The 15,134-nt window shown below is 37.2% G+C and overlaps 2 protein-coding genes across 3 annotated transcripts in view; both read right to left on the bottom strand.

The window, feature by feature from the left end:
- The window catches only part of LOC107754614 (uncharacterized protein KIAA0556 homolog), a 22,596-nt gene extending 14,814 nt beyond the window's left edge, over nt 1-7,782 (bottom strand). The window contains 8 exon segments of the mRNA XM_016571169.1: nt 786-914; nt 1,192-1,411; nt 1,562-1,663; nt 2,702-2,803; nt 2,989-3,086; nt 3,172-3,365; nt 4,832-4,917; nt 7,673-7,782. Of these exon segments, the coding sequence (XP_016426655.1) occupies nt 786-914; nt 1,192-1,411; nt 1,562-1,663; nt 2,702-2,803; nt 2,989-3,086; nt 3,172-3,365; nt 4,832-4,917; nt 7,673-7,684 (943 nt within the window). The 5' untranslated portion in view covers nt 7,685-7,782.
- A 1,432-nt stretch (nt 7,783-9,214) lies between these two features.
- Nucleotides 9,215-15,134, bottom strand: part of LOC107753410 (DCN1-like protein 3) — a 10,752-nt gene continuing 4,832 nt past the window's right edge. For both annotated transcript variants that reach the window (XM_016569581.1, XM_016569653.1), the window contains 2 exons: nt 13,004-13,563; nt 9,215-10,612 (listed from right to left, as the gene is read on the bottom strand). In XM_016569581.1, the coding sequence (XP_016425067.1) occupies nt 10,129-10,612; nt 13,004-13,437 (918 nt within the window). In that variant the 5' untranslated portion in view covers nt 13,438-13,563 and the 3' untranslated portion in view covers nt 9,215-10,128. The remainder of the gene's footprint in view (nt 10,613-13,003; nt 13,564-15,134) is intronic.

Raw genomic sequence — 15,134 nt, 5'->3', positions numbered from 1 at the left:
GCATAAACACATTTCATTACACCAAATACACAAAATAATGTTCTTTTTAGCAGCATCATATGACCCCTTTAAATTTGAATATAATTCGAATTTTGATAATATTTAATTACAAAATTCAAATTTTGTTTTTCAGCCATTTTGACAGCCCTATTGCACACTGAGTCGCACGTTGAAAAATAAATACGACCTCACGTTGTGTCAATCACGTTTACACACTGCCTCCGAAACTTTCGTCCGTCATAAAAATTATTCGGATCGGGTTCGATTTTCTGCGTTTTTCGCATCCGTAGCAAGCATTTTGAGAGGTGTTTTATCAATTCAGAGCCACCGTACAAGCGAACGCCAAAATCCAGAATGGCGATTTTCAAGTTCATCCACTTCGTCTCACAGCACAAAGCACTGTAAAGATCCTTGCACACCAAGTTCACAGAAATTCTTTCTAATATGTGGCTCTAGTATCGCTAGCAAAGCATCAAACTGAGCCACTGACATCCTAAAGTAAACTTTGAATCGCCCGTGATAATCCCACTGCTCTTAAATAAGGAGGAGGAATCTCAGGATTGGATGGACCCAATACCCAATAAGAAGCGAGAGGACAACAAAATCCCCCTCACTGCTTGAAGACTCCATTTAGTACTGTTTTGCGAATGGATTCATTAATACGCATCGGACTCAGTGTGCAAGGTTCCAGTCCGTGATGAATTTTTAGGATAACGAATATGAAAAAACGCATACGAAAATATCGGACTCAGTGTGCAATGACCTTAAGTGTGAGTAGCACATACGTGACTTCTCCTGTCTGCTAGCAGATGTTCTCTCTGTCGGTCTCTTTACGGTGACTGGTTTGGTAGGGATGTACGACTCCACATTGTCCTTTCTTTTAGCTGAGAGAGAGTGTTCGATCTTTCGCCCACCTGCACACACACACACACACACACAAAAAAAAAAAGCTGATTTCACTGATCTAACATCATCATGTTGAGAAATCAAGAACAGAACTAGAGCCGTGCAATTTGGGGGAAAAATGTAATTATATATTATTGTTATTTTTTAAATTCTAAGTATTATTAGTGAATAAATGAAAAATGATTATTAAAAAAATATTAAACAAAACAAGAAATATTACTGTTCAAAAAAACAAGTATTTATGGAAAAAAAACCTACTTTGAGACTGCGGTCAGAAATCATTACCTTGCGTGGAGGGGCTGAATTCCAGCATGATGAGGTCACCATGGCTGAGCTGCTTGCTGATTGGCTGGCTTGTGGGTTGGACAGGAAGTGTGAGGTCAGGGAGACTGTCGCTGCTTTCCTCTCTCTCGATCTGCTCCTCGATCCATTCCTCCTCCGACTCCTCTCCGGCTGAGTCTCGACTGCTGCGTCTGACGCTCACCTCCAGGCTGCGTCGCAGTGCCTTAAACACACAAGCGCTGGTCAAGTATCGAGTAGGAAGATGAGGCACAATTTTTTCCACATGATTTTTGGGTGAACAATCCTTTTAAGAGCAATGCAGTGTTTGTGTATATCCTGAAGTGTGCTCATATCAGTGACACTTCCTCCTCACCTTGACCTGGTCAGCATTCAGAAGAACCCTGTCGACAGGCTCCGGCTCGCTGCGTGACGTCAGGGCGACAGAACGTGACGCTTTACTGCTGTCATAAGCAGACTGACAGACAAACACAAGGTTTTACAGTCGTTATAATTGATCTGGGATCAGAATGGCATACTAAGTACTATTTCTCAAAGAAAGTAGTATGTAGCATGTGCAACGTACACAATTTTCTGTATGGATGGAATACCCAGATGACACACTACATTTGCCCAAGTGGAATACTGCATCCCACAATGCAATGTGCTAGTGACTCATTATTTGTTCAGACTGTCATAAAGACGTTTTCACACCTCATTCCATTGAAAATGTCATTACAGAATTAGCATAATTATGAAATATTGCAAATTCAGAAATAGTTTTTTATGGCAATGCTCATGAAACAGAAATGGATGTTTTGGAATTTGGAGTTTCCTGTGTTATTAAAATAACTTTATAAATCAAGCTATTATCGCTAATTTTCTTTGTACAGAATTCTTAACATTTGAAGAATTATTATATGTGTGAAAAAACATAATAAATAGTAATATCTTTTAAATAATAATAAAAAACATGAAATAATATAGATAAAATATACATTTAAAATTAGAAATTGTAAACAAATTTAAAAATAAAATGAATAAAAATGTCTCATATTTTCTGACCAGTGAAGATGTCAACAGGTTAAATAAAAGTCCGAATTACTAGCCCAATTAGACAAAAATAAATAAATAAAAAGAAGACGAAGAAAAATCCTTTTTGTGAAGCCTTGTAGTGTTACCTAACTACAAAATATACTGTCTATCCCTTATATATTTAAATATAAATGTTGATGTTTTTTTAATTCAGAAATCATTTATTATATGGCAACGCTCATAATGCAAAAATTGATTCATGCATTTTTAAAAATACCTAACTACATTAACTCGCCTTAAAATACTAAAAAGTAAGAATCACAGTTGTCAGGTGGAGCTGGAAGTTGGAGCTTATAAACTGTAATTAAAAAATCTAGACTGGCCAGAGTTGAGAACTAGTAATTACGGTAATTCTGACGTGGCATAAATGCTACATTATTCCTGAGATGAAAACTGGACAATCATAGAGACATATTCTCACCTCCATATCTGCACTCTCGTACAGCTCAAAGTCATCGGAATATCTGTGCTCTGGTGAAATCTTCGCTTTTTTTCCTTTCTCAGTGCAGATGTACACAGATTCCTACAGCAATGTGCATAAAGTTAAAATGCAGTGCCATACTGAAGAAACAGAAAGGGAAAAAATTCAGTTCATACAGCACACATCTAGTGTGGAATGAGTGTTTGGGGTTTCTTCAAATCACTATAAGTGATAGTAACAGAGGCTTATGAAGCCATTAGGAGTAACTGGACAGTGCGTGTGTGTACCTGCACCCATCGTCGTCTCTGTGCTTTCTCAGGCGCCGTGTGGCTCCTCTGTTTCTGTCGATCGACCGCACACTTCTCTCCACTCTCTCTGGATGAATCTATGTGAACACGGCCGCTTTATTTCATTCAGACGTCACAGGAAGCCTGCACTCATCCGCTCATCAGTGTAGGGTGAGTGTTTACCTGCAGTGCGTGTGTTTCTCTGTGCCGGCGGACGGGCCGCTACTGAAGGCTGGACGGTTTTCCTGCTGGATCGGCTGTTCTGAGGCGCATTAGCGTTGCTGACATGAGCACCGTTGATGTACAGATTGAAGCCCTGCTCCAAAAGCTCCAACTCCGCCTGGCGAGGGTCCTTCCTCTGCAGTCTTCTCAAGGCCCTGAGAGAGAACATAAAACACACACACACTAGCTGATTGTCTCACATTGACTGAGGCAGAGAAAGGCAGGTAATTAACAGGAAATAGAGGTATTTAAACACTAGCTATTAAAGATTCTTAACTTCATTATTCAGGTATTTCACAGTACATTTAACCCTATGCAACATATATTTCCCAGCAACATATCTTACATTTTTGATCACATGCATGTGGTTTTATGTCTCGCAAACGTAAAAATCTGGTTTTCTGTAACATTTGATTGTGAATTCTGTGGGGTCTGTAAGATCTTTTAAATGTTTTTGAGAGACATCCCATATGCTGACCAAGGCTACATTTATTTGATCAAAAATATAGTAAAATTGTTAAAAATTAATACAGTTTAATATAACTTTTTCTATGGGAATATATTTTAAAATAGAATTTATTGCTGTGATCAAAGTTGAATTTTCAGCATCATTACTCCAGTCTTCAGTGTCACATGATCCTTCAGAAATCATTCCAATATGCTGATTTGCTGCTCAAGAAACATTTCTGATCATTATCAATGACAACAGTCGTGCTGCTTCATATTTTTGTGGAAATCGTGATGCATTTGATTTTCAGGATTCTTTGAGGGAACAGAAAGTTTAAGGGCAGCATTTATTTGTAATCATTATAAATGTCTTTACTGATCATTTTGATCAATTTAATGCATTTTTCTGTATTCATTTCTTTAAAAATGCTATTCATTTAATATCTAATTTACAGCTATTATTGCAAATTTGCTTGATAAAGAATCGCTAGTATAATAATAATTAAATAGTTTAAAAATAAACATTAAATGATCAATGTAAAATAGTACATTTAAATGTAAAATCAGATAAAAAATAAAAATTTAAATGTATATTTTTTGTGAATAACTGAATATCTAGCCTAACCAGACAAGCAGCAAAAAGCCTCGTCACTAAACCCGCCCTATGTTATTAGTAGGTTTAATTTTAGAGAATAATATTAGTAATTAATCATTTAATTTAATTACTAATAATTTTAGATTTCAATTAAATATAAATCATTTGACTTTTTTTTGCATGCCGTGATCTCCAATGAGACAGTAAACAAGTTTGAATGCTACCCAACAGAGAATTCAGCTTTCTGAACCATCATGTGCGTTCTGGAGAAAGACGAGATTTCGTTTCACTGGCAGCTGGTTATTTACGAGCATCTGAGTTCAAAGACAACACGTCACTTAATGCTACAAATTTCCACGGCCAGTTAGAATTTCACTCTAGCGGGTTTCCAGCCAATCAGAGCAGCTCATTAGCGGGTCCAGTCTTGTAGAACGTCACATGTACGAGCAAGCGTTTGCATGCGATTCCTGCCGTGCTTGTAATAGTAGCCATATCGTTCAACCTGGGCTCACACAGTTAACCTATTTTTGCGTTATCTGACCTGTGTTTGTACGTTTGTGTTCGGGTGTGTCATCAAACCTGTTTTTGTGCTGCAGGTTGATTAAATATTCATCCAGCTTCTCCTCGGCCGAGGAGTGTTTCCCTCCCCTGCTCCTCCTGAGCTCCTGCAGACAATAAAAAAACTCTCAGTCAATCTGAACAATATGAGACACTAGATGATATATAAAGCTACACAGAGAGACAGAGGTGATAAATGGGATGGAATGGGAATTACAAGAAATTTCCTATTTATTTGACTATTATGGTTCCTGAACAATTATTTTAGCAATTTTGAGAAAGCAAAAAAAAAAAAGAAAAAATAATGACAGGTTTACTCTCAGTCATTAGTTGGACAAACAGTTGACTCTGCATACTAACCTGTGACCGGAGCAAGTATTTTAACGGGGGAAAAAATCTTTAAAGCAACCCTTCACCCACAAAAGTCCGTAATCCATAATAACGCCTCCTCCAGTGAGAATGCCCATCCACTGTTGTATCTCACGTCAAAATCCAGCCACATATTTGTTTAGAACTGTTTTGGCTTGTAAACGGTGCTTGAACTGTGCAGATTTCTCTCCTGATTCAGACCAGATGACTTTTTCAGTGGAGAAAGCAACATTATGGATATTATAGCGACATCAAAAAATTGGATTGTTTCTTACAAACATGCAGCTTTTGGCTTCTCAAGATGTTAACTGATGGACTGGAGGGGTGTGGATTATTGTGATGTTTTTATCAGCTGTTTAGACTCTCATTCTGACGGCACCCATTCACTGCAGAGCATCCATTGCTGAGCAAGTGATGGAATGCTACATTTCACCAAATCTTACAAAATTCACCAAATTCATCTATATCTTGAATGGCCTGAGGGTGAGGACATTTTCAGCCGATTTTTTATTTATGGGTGAACAAATAAGTCCACGACTGATTTGTGAGTCTTTTAGAACAATTCATTGAAAATAAGAAGTTCATAAGAGTCATTTGGATTATATGCTTGTTCTTGCATGCAACTAGCAAAGATGTCACAATAGAAAGATGCAAGAGACACAGACATGAAAGAAGAGAGACAGGATGACTCTTACAGAATTTTAATCACAGCATCTGGATACTAGAGAGGAGCATGAAACCAGAAGAGAAGAGAGAAAACACACAGGAAAGAGAAGATAAAGTGTAAGTAAGATTTACAGCTGATAAACTAGGTGTTTTGCTCTCGATTGGGAAGAAGATTTTTTTCAATACGCAGCTTGTGTGTTTCTGTCAGGTTTCCACTGCACATGACACATCCAATCACAATTCAGCGATGTAAAATCAGTGTAAATCACTGTACTGATGCTGTAACAGATCTACCTGACCAAACTTACTTGTGCTGAATCATGATAAGCTTTTAGCAGAAATAAATAACATTTTCTTTTGACCGGGAAAGCTACAAGACTTTTTTTTAAGCTATCCTTTTGAAAGGAAAGGTCATTTTATCATTTAGATTATTGTATGTTTTTATTATTTTATATACTTTTATTATTATTATCATCATAATATTTTGCTTTGTTCCTCCACTTTTGCGAGTCACATAAAAGTGTCTGCTAAATGCATAATATAAATGTACATTTATTTTATAACACACGTCAAAATTGTTATTTATTACTTTATTATTTTCATATTTTCTTTTTGTTTTAATTTAAAGTTTTAGTCATTTTGTTGTGCATTGTTGTCATTTTTATTATTATTTTTTTATTTAGGTTTTAGGTATTTTAGTACATCAAGTGAAAGTAAACGTGAAAGGTTGTCTTGGTGACTAATTAAAACAAAAATTAATTTAAGTTCTTTTTATATTTCATTTTATTTCAGTTAACATTAGTTTTTTTTAAGTAACAGAACTGTTTGTTGATGGTTTATTTTTAGTTAACAATAAAAACCCTGGTCTGAACATGTTGTTTCTGGTTTTATTTTCAGTATACAGTCTTCCTGTATGGATATAAAATGGAAACAATAACGTTTTATAATTATAATTTGGGCAAACAAAGGATAACAAACTTTACTAGATTTAAACGAGCTGCTGCACAGACATATGTACATAAAAAGGCAAAAACTGCCAAAAGAAAACAAACAGCATATATCTCAATTATACTAGAAAAAAGAGACACTAGTTAACGCTACATAACTTACTAATTAATACTATATGACTTTAAAGTAGTGCTGTCAAACGATTAATCGCGATTAATCGCATCCAAAATAAAAGTTCTTGTTTACATAATATATGTATGTGTGCTGTGTATATTTATTATGTATATATAAATACACACACATGCATGTATATATTTCAGGAAAAATATGTTATGTTTATATATTAAATATATTTATTTATAATATAAATTATATGAATAAAAAAGACATGTAAATATTTTCAAAATATATACTGTATGTGTGTGTATTTATATATACATAATAAATATACACAGAACACACACATATATTATGCAGACAAAAACTTTTTTGTATGCGATTAATCGCGAGACAGCACTACTTTAAAAACCTTTATTGATTGTATATATCTCTACATGCACACCTATAATGTTTAATAATGCTTTGCCAGTGTAAAGCTTTTGTTTGTACCAGGTTCCAAAGCTTATACTGAACTCATTATTACTAAAGCTAACCTAGCCTTAACCCAGCTATCAGCTGAACAAACTGATCAGACAGATAAAGCGATCAGATCAGATGTTATACAGATGTTCACATGATGATAATTAGCCTCTCTGCTAACAACACACACAAACCCTTTCCGATATTAAACTCTACGGCATAAATCATCATATTAACTCTAGTATTCGTTTCTACACACCCTGAAATATACGTGTTGAATAATAAAAGCTGTCCACTTACAGTCCATGACATTTCTCAGCTGAAATCGCCCTTCTGTTTGCAGCAGGAGCGTCTGTGTTGTTGCGTTCAGCGAGGGCTGGTAACCAGGAGAAACGCTGACCAATCACAGCACGTTCTCTAAACACATTCCCCGCCCATCTAACTGTAACTACGAGAAATTGACCAATCACAGCGCGCTATGGAACAACAGGCCGCCCACACAGCGACACGCTGCCCAATCATAACACGCCTTCTCATTAGAAGATCCGCCCACACAGGTGAGGTCAACGCAAAATGCTCGTTCATACACAACGATCAGTCATTTTCTACACATCATTATCGTTAGATGTGCCTCCCAAGATTATTAAAGATCTAGATCAGATTCTTTATAACTTTATTTGGAGAAAAAAAACACTTCACTGAAAACATGTAATGCTCTGAAAGAGAATTTATGTAATTTTCTTCCTTTCTTTTTTCTCTGGCAGCTAATGTTAATTTGATCATGTGAATATGTAATACCGCTTGTTCTTGAGGCATTGCATAAATAAAGCATTAAAAACAACTATCAGTCATTTTTGATAAATGAATCGATCAAATGAAAATAAAGGTGTTTTTTCCCCAATAGAATTTACATTGGATACAGCAACAAGTTTCATAAAACAATGCATTTGAATATGTTGAAATACTTCTATTCTATAATATTACATTTTATTTAATCTTGCACTGACCTAACACTTATATGGAAACACTTTTAAATATGCAAAGCGGTCAAAAATAAAATAAATAAATAAATATGCAAAAATATATGACTGTCATAAAATCTAAAATATGTTTATAATAAATTAATAAGTTAGTAAATGCCCCGTTTGTTTGTTTTTATTTTCTTAATTTTAATCGTTACCAGTACTAATATTTGGTCTGCTTATGCATATTTGTACTCATAAAATACAAATGGGTCATTCCTTTTGAACACTTAAATAAATAAATGGGATAAAATTGAAATAAAAAGCTAAAGTTAGCTCTTGTTCAGTGAAGGATTGAGAGTTAACTTTCATGATGGTGTCAACTAAAGTTAATAGTGTTTTTAACACAATCTTTAAAATGTTAATAGTACCATACCCGTTTCTGTTTGATAATACATTGATGATACTCACTGTGATTGTTGTTTTCCCTCCAAAACGATGTCACTTCCTGGAGGCTGGTGTCATAAAGGAAATCGCTTTTGAAGATTTACAGACTAACAGGGTGAAAATATCAGACACACACACACACACACACACACATATATATATATATATATAAACTGATTACCAAATAACATAATAAATTCCACTTTTTTTATAATCATTGTTGATTATAGAAAAGTAAAAATGAAGAAATATGAGAATATTTCCTAATAAATTGTCAGTTTTTCATTAAATGATATCCATTAAAATTAATTAAGTTATGTCAAATCCACACATATTCATCTAACTGATCTATTGCAATGATATATATTCCATCACTAAAAAAGGATATACATTATATAATATGTTACACAACATATATAATAGGGCCCTGAAAAACAGTACAAATAATAATGTCTGATTTTAACAAAAATGACTCCACAGATCCACATCACCTCTGGTCAGATGATGCATTGAACTTTAGAGATCAAAAATCCAACGCAAAGAAGTTGCTAAAATCCAAAAAGTCCAATGTCGAACACATTTTTATTAATTATAAACTCTATCATTTATATAAAACCAGACACAAAAGACTGAAATTAAATCACTTTGAATTAAAAAAAAATAATGTAAACTGTAAAATAAAAAGTAAAAGCTCACAGCAGACATCCAACTGCAAATGAATCTGTATTTCCCACTCACACACATCTGACCACTGAGAATATATGAGAATCGCAGAACCAATGAATGCATCAGAGGAGACGTGAATGAGAAGAACAAAATAAAGTCAGAAATGATTAGGGAAGCACATGAGAAATGAGGTTTGTCTGATGTTAAACAGAACCAGGAGAACCACTACACACCCCTCAACAAAAATAACCGTTAAAACACGTCCCCTGCAGCATTAATGCTGGCATGTGTGTGTGTGTGCGGGTTTCTTTCGTGCATAAATATGTGTGTGTGTGTGTGTTCGAACTCGGTAGGCAGCTGACAGAATTCCCTTTTCTTTGGCGTCAATCCCAAAATATTAGCGCAAGGAAACCGCTCTGGATGAAATGTGAACGTTAAAACAAATTAAATGAACAATAGCAATAACTTAAATAAAAGTGCTTAAAAAAAACGATTCGTTTGGAGCCCTTTCATTAAAACAAAAGTCCGAGAGCGCACCGGGATGCCCAATGCGGTAAGACCGGGAAATTTCATAGCAATAATTCGAATAAGAGTCACAAATCAGGATGGAGAGTGACGGGCTCAGAAACACCTCCGCACGTCATCGTCCAGAATTCACCACCATCCCAAACGCGGCCGCCCTCAAGATCCCGGCCACACGGACCCAGGCTCGCAGTCCGTCTCGGCGGCGACAGAGTCCGACTGTTCTCTCCGCTGTCTTTCCGTCTCCCACTCCACGAAGGAGTCGAACAGGCTGGGCCAGGCCTCGTCCTCGCTGTAGTTGCTGAGGTCCTGGCCGATGCTCTGTGTGAAGTTCAGAAACATGTTCCAGGTGTCCCGGGAGATGCCGCGCACGCCGCACGGATTCTCCGACAGGAAGTCCAGCCAGTGCTCAAGCAGCAGCGGCGTGTCCAGCGTGAAGACGAGCCGCCACAGCGCGATGGCGATGGAGCGCTGCAGCGAGCGCTGGCCCTGCTCGGCGTCCAGCCCGAACTGGAAGGTGAAGCGGTAGAGATCTTTGAAACTCTCTTCTCCACGGGACTCCTCTAGCAGCATGGAGAACCGAGAGCAGATCCCTGGGATACTGTCGGCCTGGATCGCCTTACAGCCGTCCACAAACTCCTTCCTGAGACACACAAGCGCAAAACATGACAGGCTGGGATTTTAAAGTTGACATTTGCTACCAATTTTACTTCTGTAATGTGGCGGATTTACAGTGGAAACCATATTCAATAGGGCAGGATTTGTTCAGAATTGAATTGATAATGAATCCTTATACAATACAACTATAATTGGAATTTAGCAAAAGAATGAAATATATATACACATGTATGTATATGTGTGTGTGTGTTGTATGAATTACTTTTACATTTTGTTTACATTTTTTAATTTGAATTAATCTTAGTAATTTTGTTGTTTTTTTGTTATTTTTAATGTTTTTTAATGTCTATATAGGTTATTAATATTTATTTACATTTTAGTTATTTTAGCACATCAACATTAACAGTGTTGGAGAAAGTTACTTTTAAAAGTAATGTATTACAATATTGTGTTGCTCCCTAAAAAGTAACTTATTGCATTACTTAGTTACTTTTTTATGGAAAGTAATGTGTTGCTTTACTTTCGCATTTCTTTTTCTCATCTGGCCTGGGCTTGCTTGTTTGTTTTTAATATAAAAAGTTATATTTTTGGCAAATGTAAAGCCCTTTCACACCAAAAGTGAAATGAATACGCCTCAGGCTGAAGGAAATGTAAAGTCACGTCTGTACAGTAGAGGGTACAGCTCAAAAACTTTGAGGAATACTGAACCTGCTTTTGTGGAGTGAGATGAGTAAATGCATGTTCATATTTAGTCTAGAACTACAGTAAGGATCATGTTCACACAGCGCACACAACACCTCCGCACTTACTCCTGATTTCCCTCAACACGGGGACAGGAGAACTGTCAGTCAATAAATGGGAAAACAAAGTAACTGGCATTACTTATTTGAAAAAGTAACTCTGATATTTTCTTTATTCATTACTTTACTAGTTACTTGAAAAAAAGTAATCTGATTACATAACTTGCATTACTTGTTATGCGTTACCCCCAACACTGAAGTTAGAACGAGCCGTTTTAGGTAGGCGTGGTCGACTCTTAACTTTTATAAAGAATATCTCTTTGGATTTGAGACTTTAGAAAAATTGAAATCGCATCATATGACCCCTTTAAAACTTGACTCTTCTGTGATTATTACGCCGGAATGAGAGTATAGTTCCTAGCCATATCGGCCTAGAAAATCGCAACTTTTCATTTTCCGTCGGTCTTAGTACATGATGTAACTACAGAAGAGTCAAGTTTTAAATAGGAAAAATATAGAAACTCTTATAATATAGATGCTAACGGTCTAATCAGATTCAATGATCTATGCTAAGCTACAGCTAAAAGTGCTACCACCAGACCTGGAGATCGGCTGAATGGATTCGAAAACTGTAAAACTCAACTGTTTAACTCTAGGGGAGTTGGAAAATTAGCCTATTTTCAAAAATAGTGGAGTGTTCCTTTAAGGCCACATAAATACTGGGGGGAAAACCCACTGCCAAACGGCAACACTTTGCATTGCACATTGCAACACTTTGAGGTGATGAAGCAATCTTTGCGAGTTTCTGTCTGTTTCTGGAGGAAATGCAGTGACTAATGATCTCTCACTCCAGTGCTATTCAACAAGAACACTGGAAAAACATACATTTTTTACTTTGCTTTCTTCAACTTAACTTTTACTTTTTCCCTCAGACCCTTATAATATCCACAATGATGTGCTGTAGAACTCTATGCAGAACGCAATATTAGTGTATTATGGTACAATAATTCAATTTTGACTGTTGAATGATGAAAGAACTGTTACAAATGATGATTCGTGTCACTTCCAGGACTTCTTCTGCAGATTAAATGGAAGATCAAGCTCTGTGCATTGCATTCTGGGATACGGTAATCAACTGCACAGTATAAATACTGAATGACACCTTCAATAGCGTAAAAACATAGCACACACAAACAAAAAATGTGCTTCACTTGTCATCTTGGATGGATTTTATTATGAAGCAGTGCATTCTCAACGTTTTTTTTTTATTTGAAGAAATTAATACTTTTATGAATGAAGGATGCATTAAAATGATCAAAAGTGTCAGTAAAAACATTTATAAATGTTACAAAAAAATTATTTCAAATAAAGCTGCACTGATATGAAACTGTTTTCAACATTGATAATAATCAGAAATGTTTCTTGAGCAGCAAATCATCATATCAGAATGATTTCTGAAGATCATGTGACACTGAAGACTGGAGTAATGATGCTGAAAATTCAGCTGCGCATCACAGGAATAAATTACATTTTACAATATATTCAAATAGAAAACAGTTATTTAAAATCGTAATAATATTTCACATTTTTACTGTATTTTCGATCAAATAAATGCAGCCTTGGTGAGCAGAAGACACTTCTTTCAAAAACATTAAACATCTCAATTTCAAACTCACCTTGTAAACTTGCACATGGTAGCAGCCTGGAACTTCCACGCCAGCACCAGCACTCTGAACTCAGCCGGATCGACGCACAGATCGTTGCAGAAGCTCTCCATCCCCTCCTCCAGGATGGCATCTTCATGCTCGTCCTTATAACACGAGAACAGCTCGTCGATCCGATCGAGCGACACTCCTTCCCCGTCCTGTGCGCTCTGCTCCCGCCGCACGTCTGCAGAGACGGCCGGAGCCGTGGTGCCCTCCACCGTCACCTCGGACACTTTGGTGCCATTGAATATGACATCGGTGGAGGACTTGGCCACTTCCTCCTTGTGCGTGCCGCCCGTACCGCCGCCGCCTTTTTTACCGTGCGATTTCCCAGCATCCTTTTCGCCACTTTTACTGCCCAGAGAGGATGTGGGGTTTTTACATTTAGTCACACACTGCCCCATGTCTCTCTCGCTCTCGTTCCCGTATTGGTGGTCCCGTCCGCGTCCTCTTTCGGAGGTCTTCCCTCAGGTCCAGACGGCCCCTGCTAGACGCCGCTGCTCTGGCTGACGGACAGCAGTCACCATGCCCTAAAGATTCAAAGATTCATTACAAAGAATCAAACAGAGAGTCACTTTAAAGCATCACTGAAATATGAAGTATAGGATCGATTATGCTTCAAGTTCATGTTAAGCCCGAGACACACTGCACGATTTTCGGCTGTCCCAGACGAAACAATCGTGGCTCCTAATCGGTGGTTCTGTGTCGTACAGTGAGAGGCTCAAAGACGGCTGTTGTCACGGTCTTGCGACCAAAGATAGACTACGATACAGCGTGATCATCGCACAGTGTGTTTGCTGCTACGATCCACGTTTACTGACCAGCCAATAAAAATGCGACACGAAATCAACGTGACATGGCGCTAAAACATAAAGCTCTTATGCCGTCCTCTTTCGCCGCTTCCTCTCCTTGCTTTTTTCAGCACACATAAAAACTACAACTGCTAAAGTGCGATTTATCATGCTCTTCTTGTTTACCACTAGCGCATGACGTTTTATTCTTCTATAGTAGCGTGCGTCGTATCGTACGAGTCAATAGGTGTCATCGTCGTACAGTCTAAACACACGTCGTAGCCAAGTTTATTAGATCCATGTCGCACAGTGTGATCTGCAATGATCATATAGGATTGCTAAAATCGTGCAGTGTGTCTCGGGCTTTAATTTAGCTCAGTGTAAATGTCAAAGAAGGAGGTTTTCACAACCCTTTTCATCCCACTTCCAAAGAACAATGACGATCAGATGAATCTATATTGCACGTATATTGTTCCTCTTTTTGAGGCCACAAACACAAAGTTCCCTAGATGAACCTGAGCTTCACTTCCTTCCACACAGCGTTGCCGTATCTCACTGCAGTTAACACTCCCTATTCTTGAACTGTTTTCTGAACTTGTGATTTTTTTTAATTCTGCATTTCTTTTTGGAAAAGCAGATCCATTGAATCATCTTGTATGAATCTTATCCAGCCAAACAAAGAAAACCAGTAATACAGTGTGTGGTAAATTGCAGCCTGCCAGTGAATGAGAGGCAGGGCGGGACGTTAACTAACCAGTGTGGTGAAGTCTATTCATTGTGGTCGCTGAACTATTATTCAGTGTATGATGGCATGCGTAATGATTCTCGCAGCCGTTGCTCCTCCCGCATTCTGATTGGCTACATGAAGAACTCATAAATGCTTCCACCACGACAGAAGCAAACGTACTGAAAAACTGTGTTACTAGGCCGGGGCGAGTTGCACAGACCTGGCTAAACGTCGCGGCATCCCACTCAGAATAACACATTAATAATGAGCCGTTTGTGTCTTCAGAGGAATGAGAACAATGCGTGTCCATAATTCATCATGTGGGTTTCTTTGTTTCTGGCCTTTGTTTATGTGTTCCATATTAAATAAAACAGATTTATTTTTCTCTCAAGCACAGAAGAGCCGTGAGACACAGTTTACTTATGAGCACCATTATGTTATGCCTTTGAAACATATATATAAAAAAAAATAATTTAATTGTAACAAACTACAGAATGTATTAAATATGAATTATTGCCGTAATCAGTAGTAGTAGTAGTATATTTTTATTTAATGCCATGTCAGCATCTTAGGCTATTTTCAT

The sequence above is a fragment of the Sinocyclocheilus rhinocerous genome, unplaced genomic scaffold, assembly GCF_001515625.1.
Source record: "Sinocyclocheilus rhinocerous isolate Xijiao unplaced genomic scaffold, SAMN03320098_v1.1 scaffold2116, whole genome shotgun sequence".
Classification (NCBI taxonomy): Eukaryota; Metazoa; Chordata; class Actinopteri; order Cypriniformes; family Cyprinidae; genus Sinocyclocheilus; species Sinocyclocheilus rhinocerous.
This window is presented reverse-complemented; position numbering and strand designations above follow the sequence as displayed.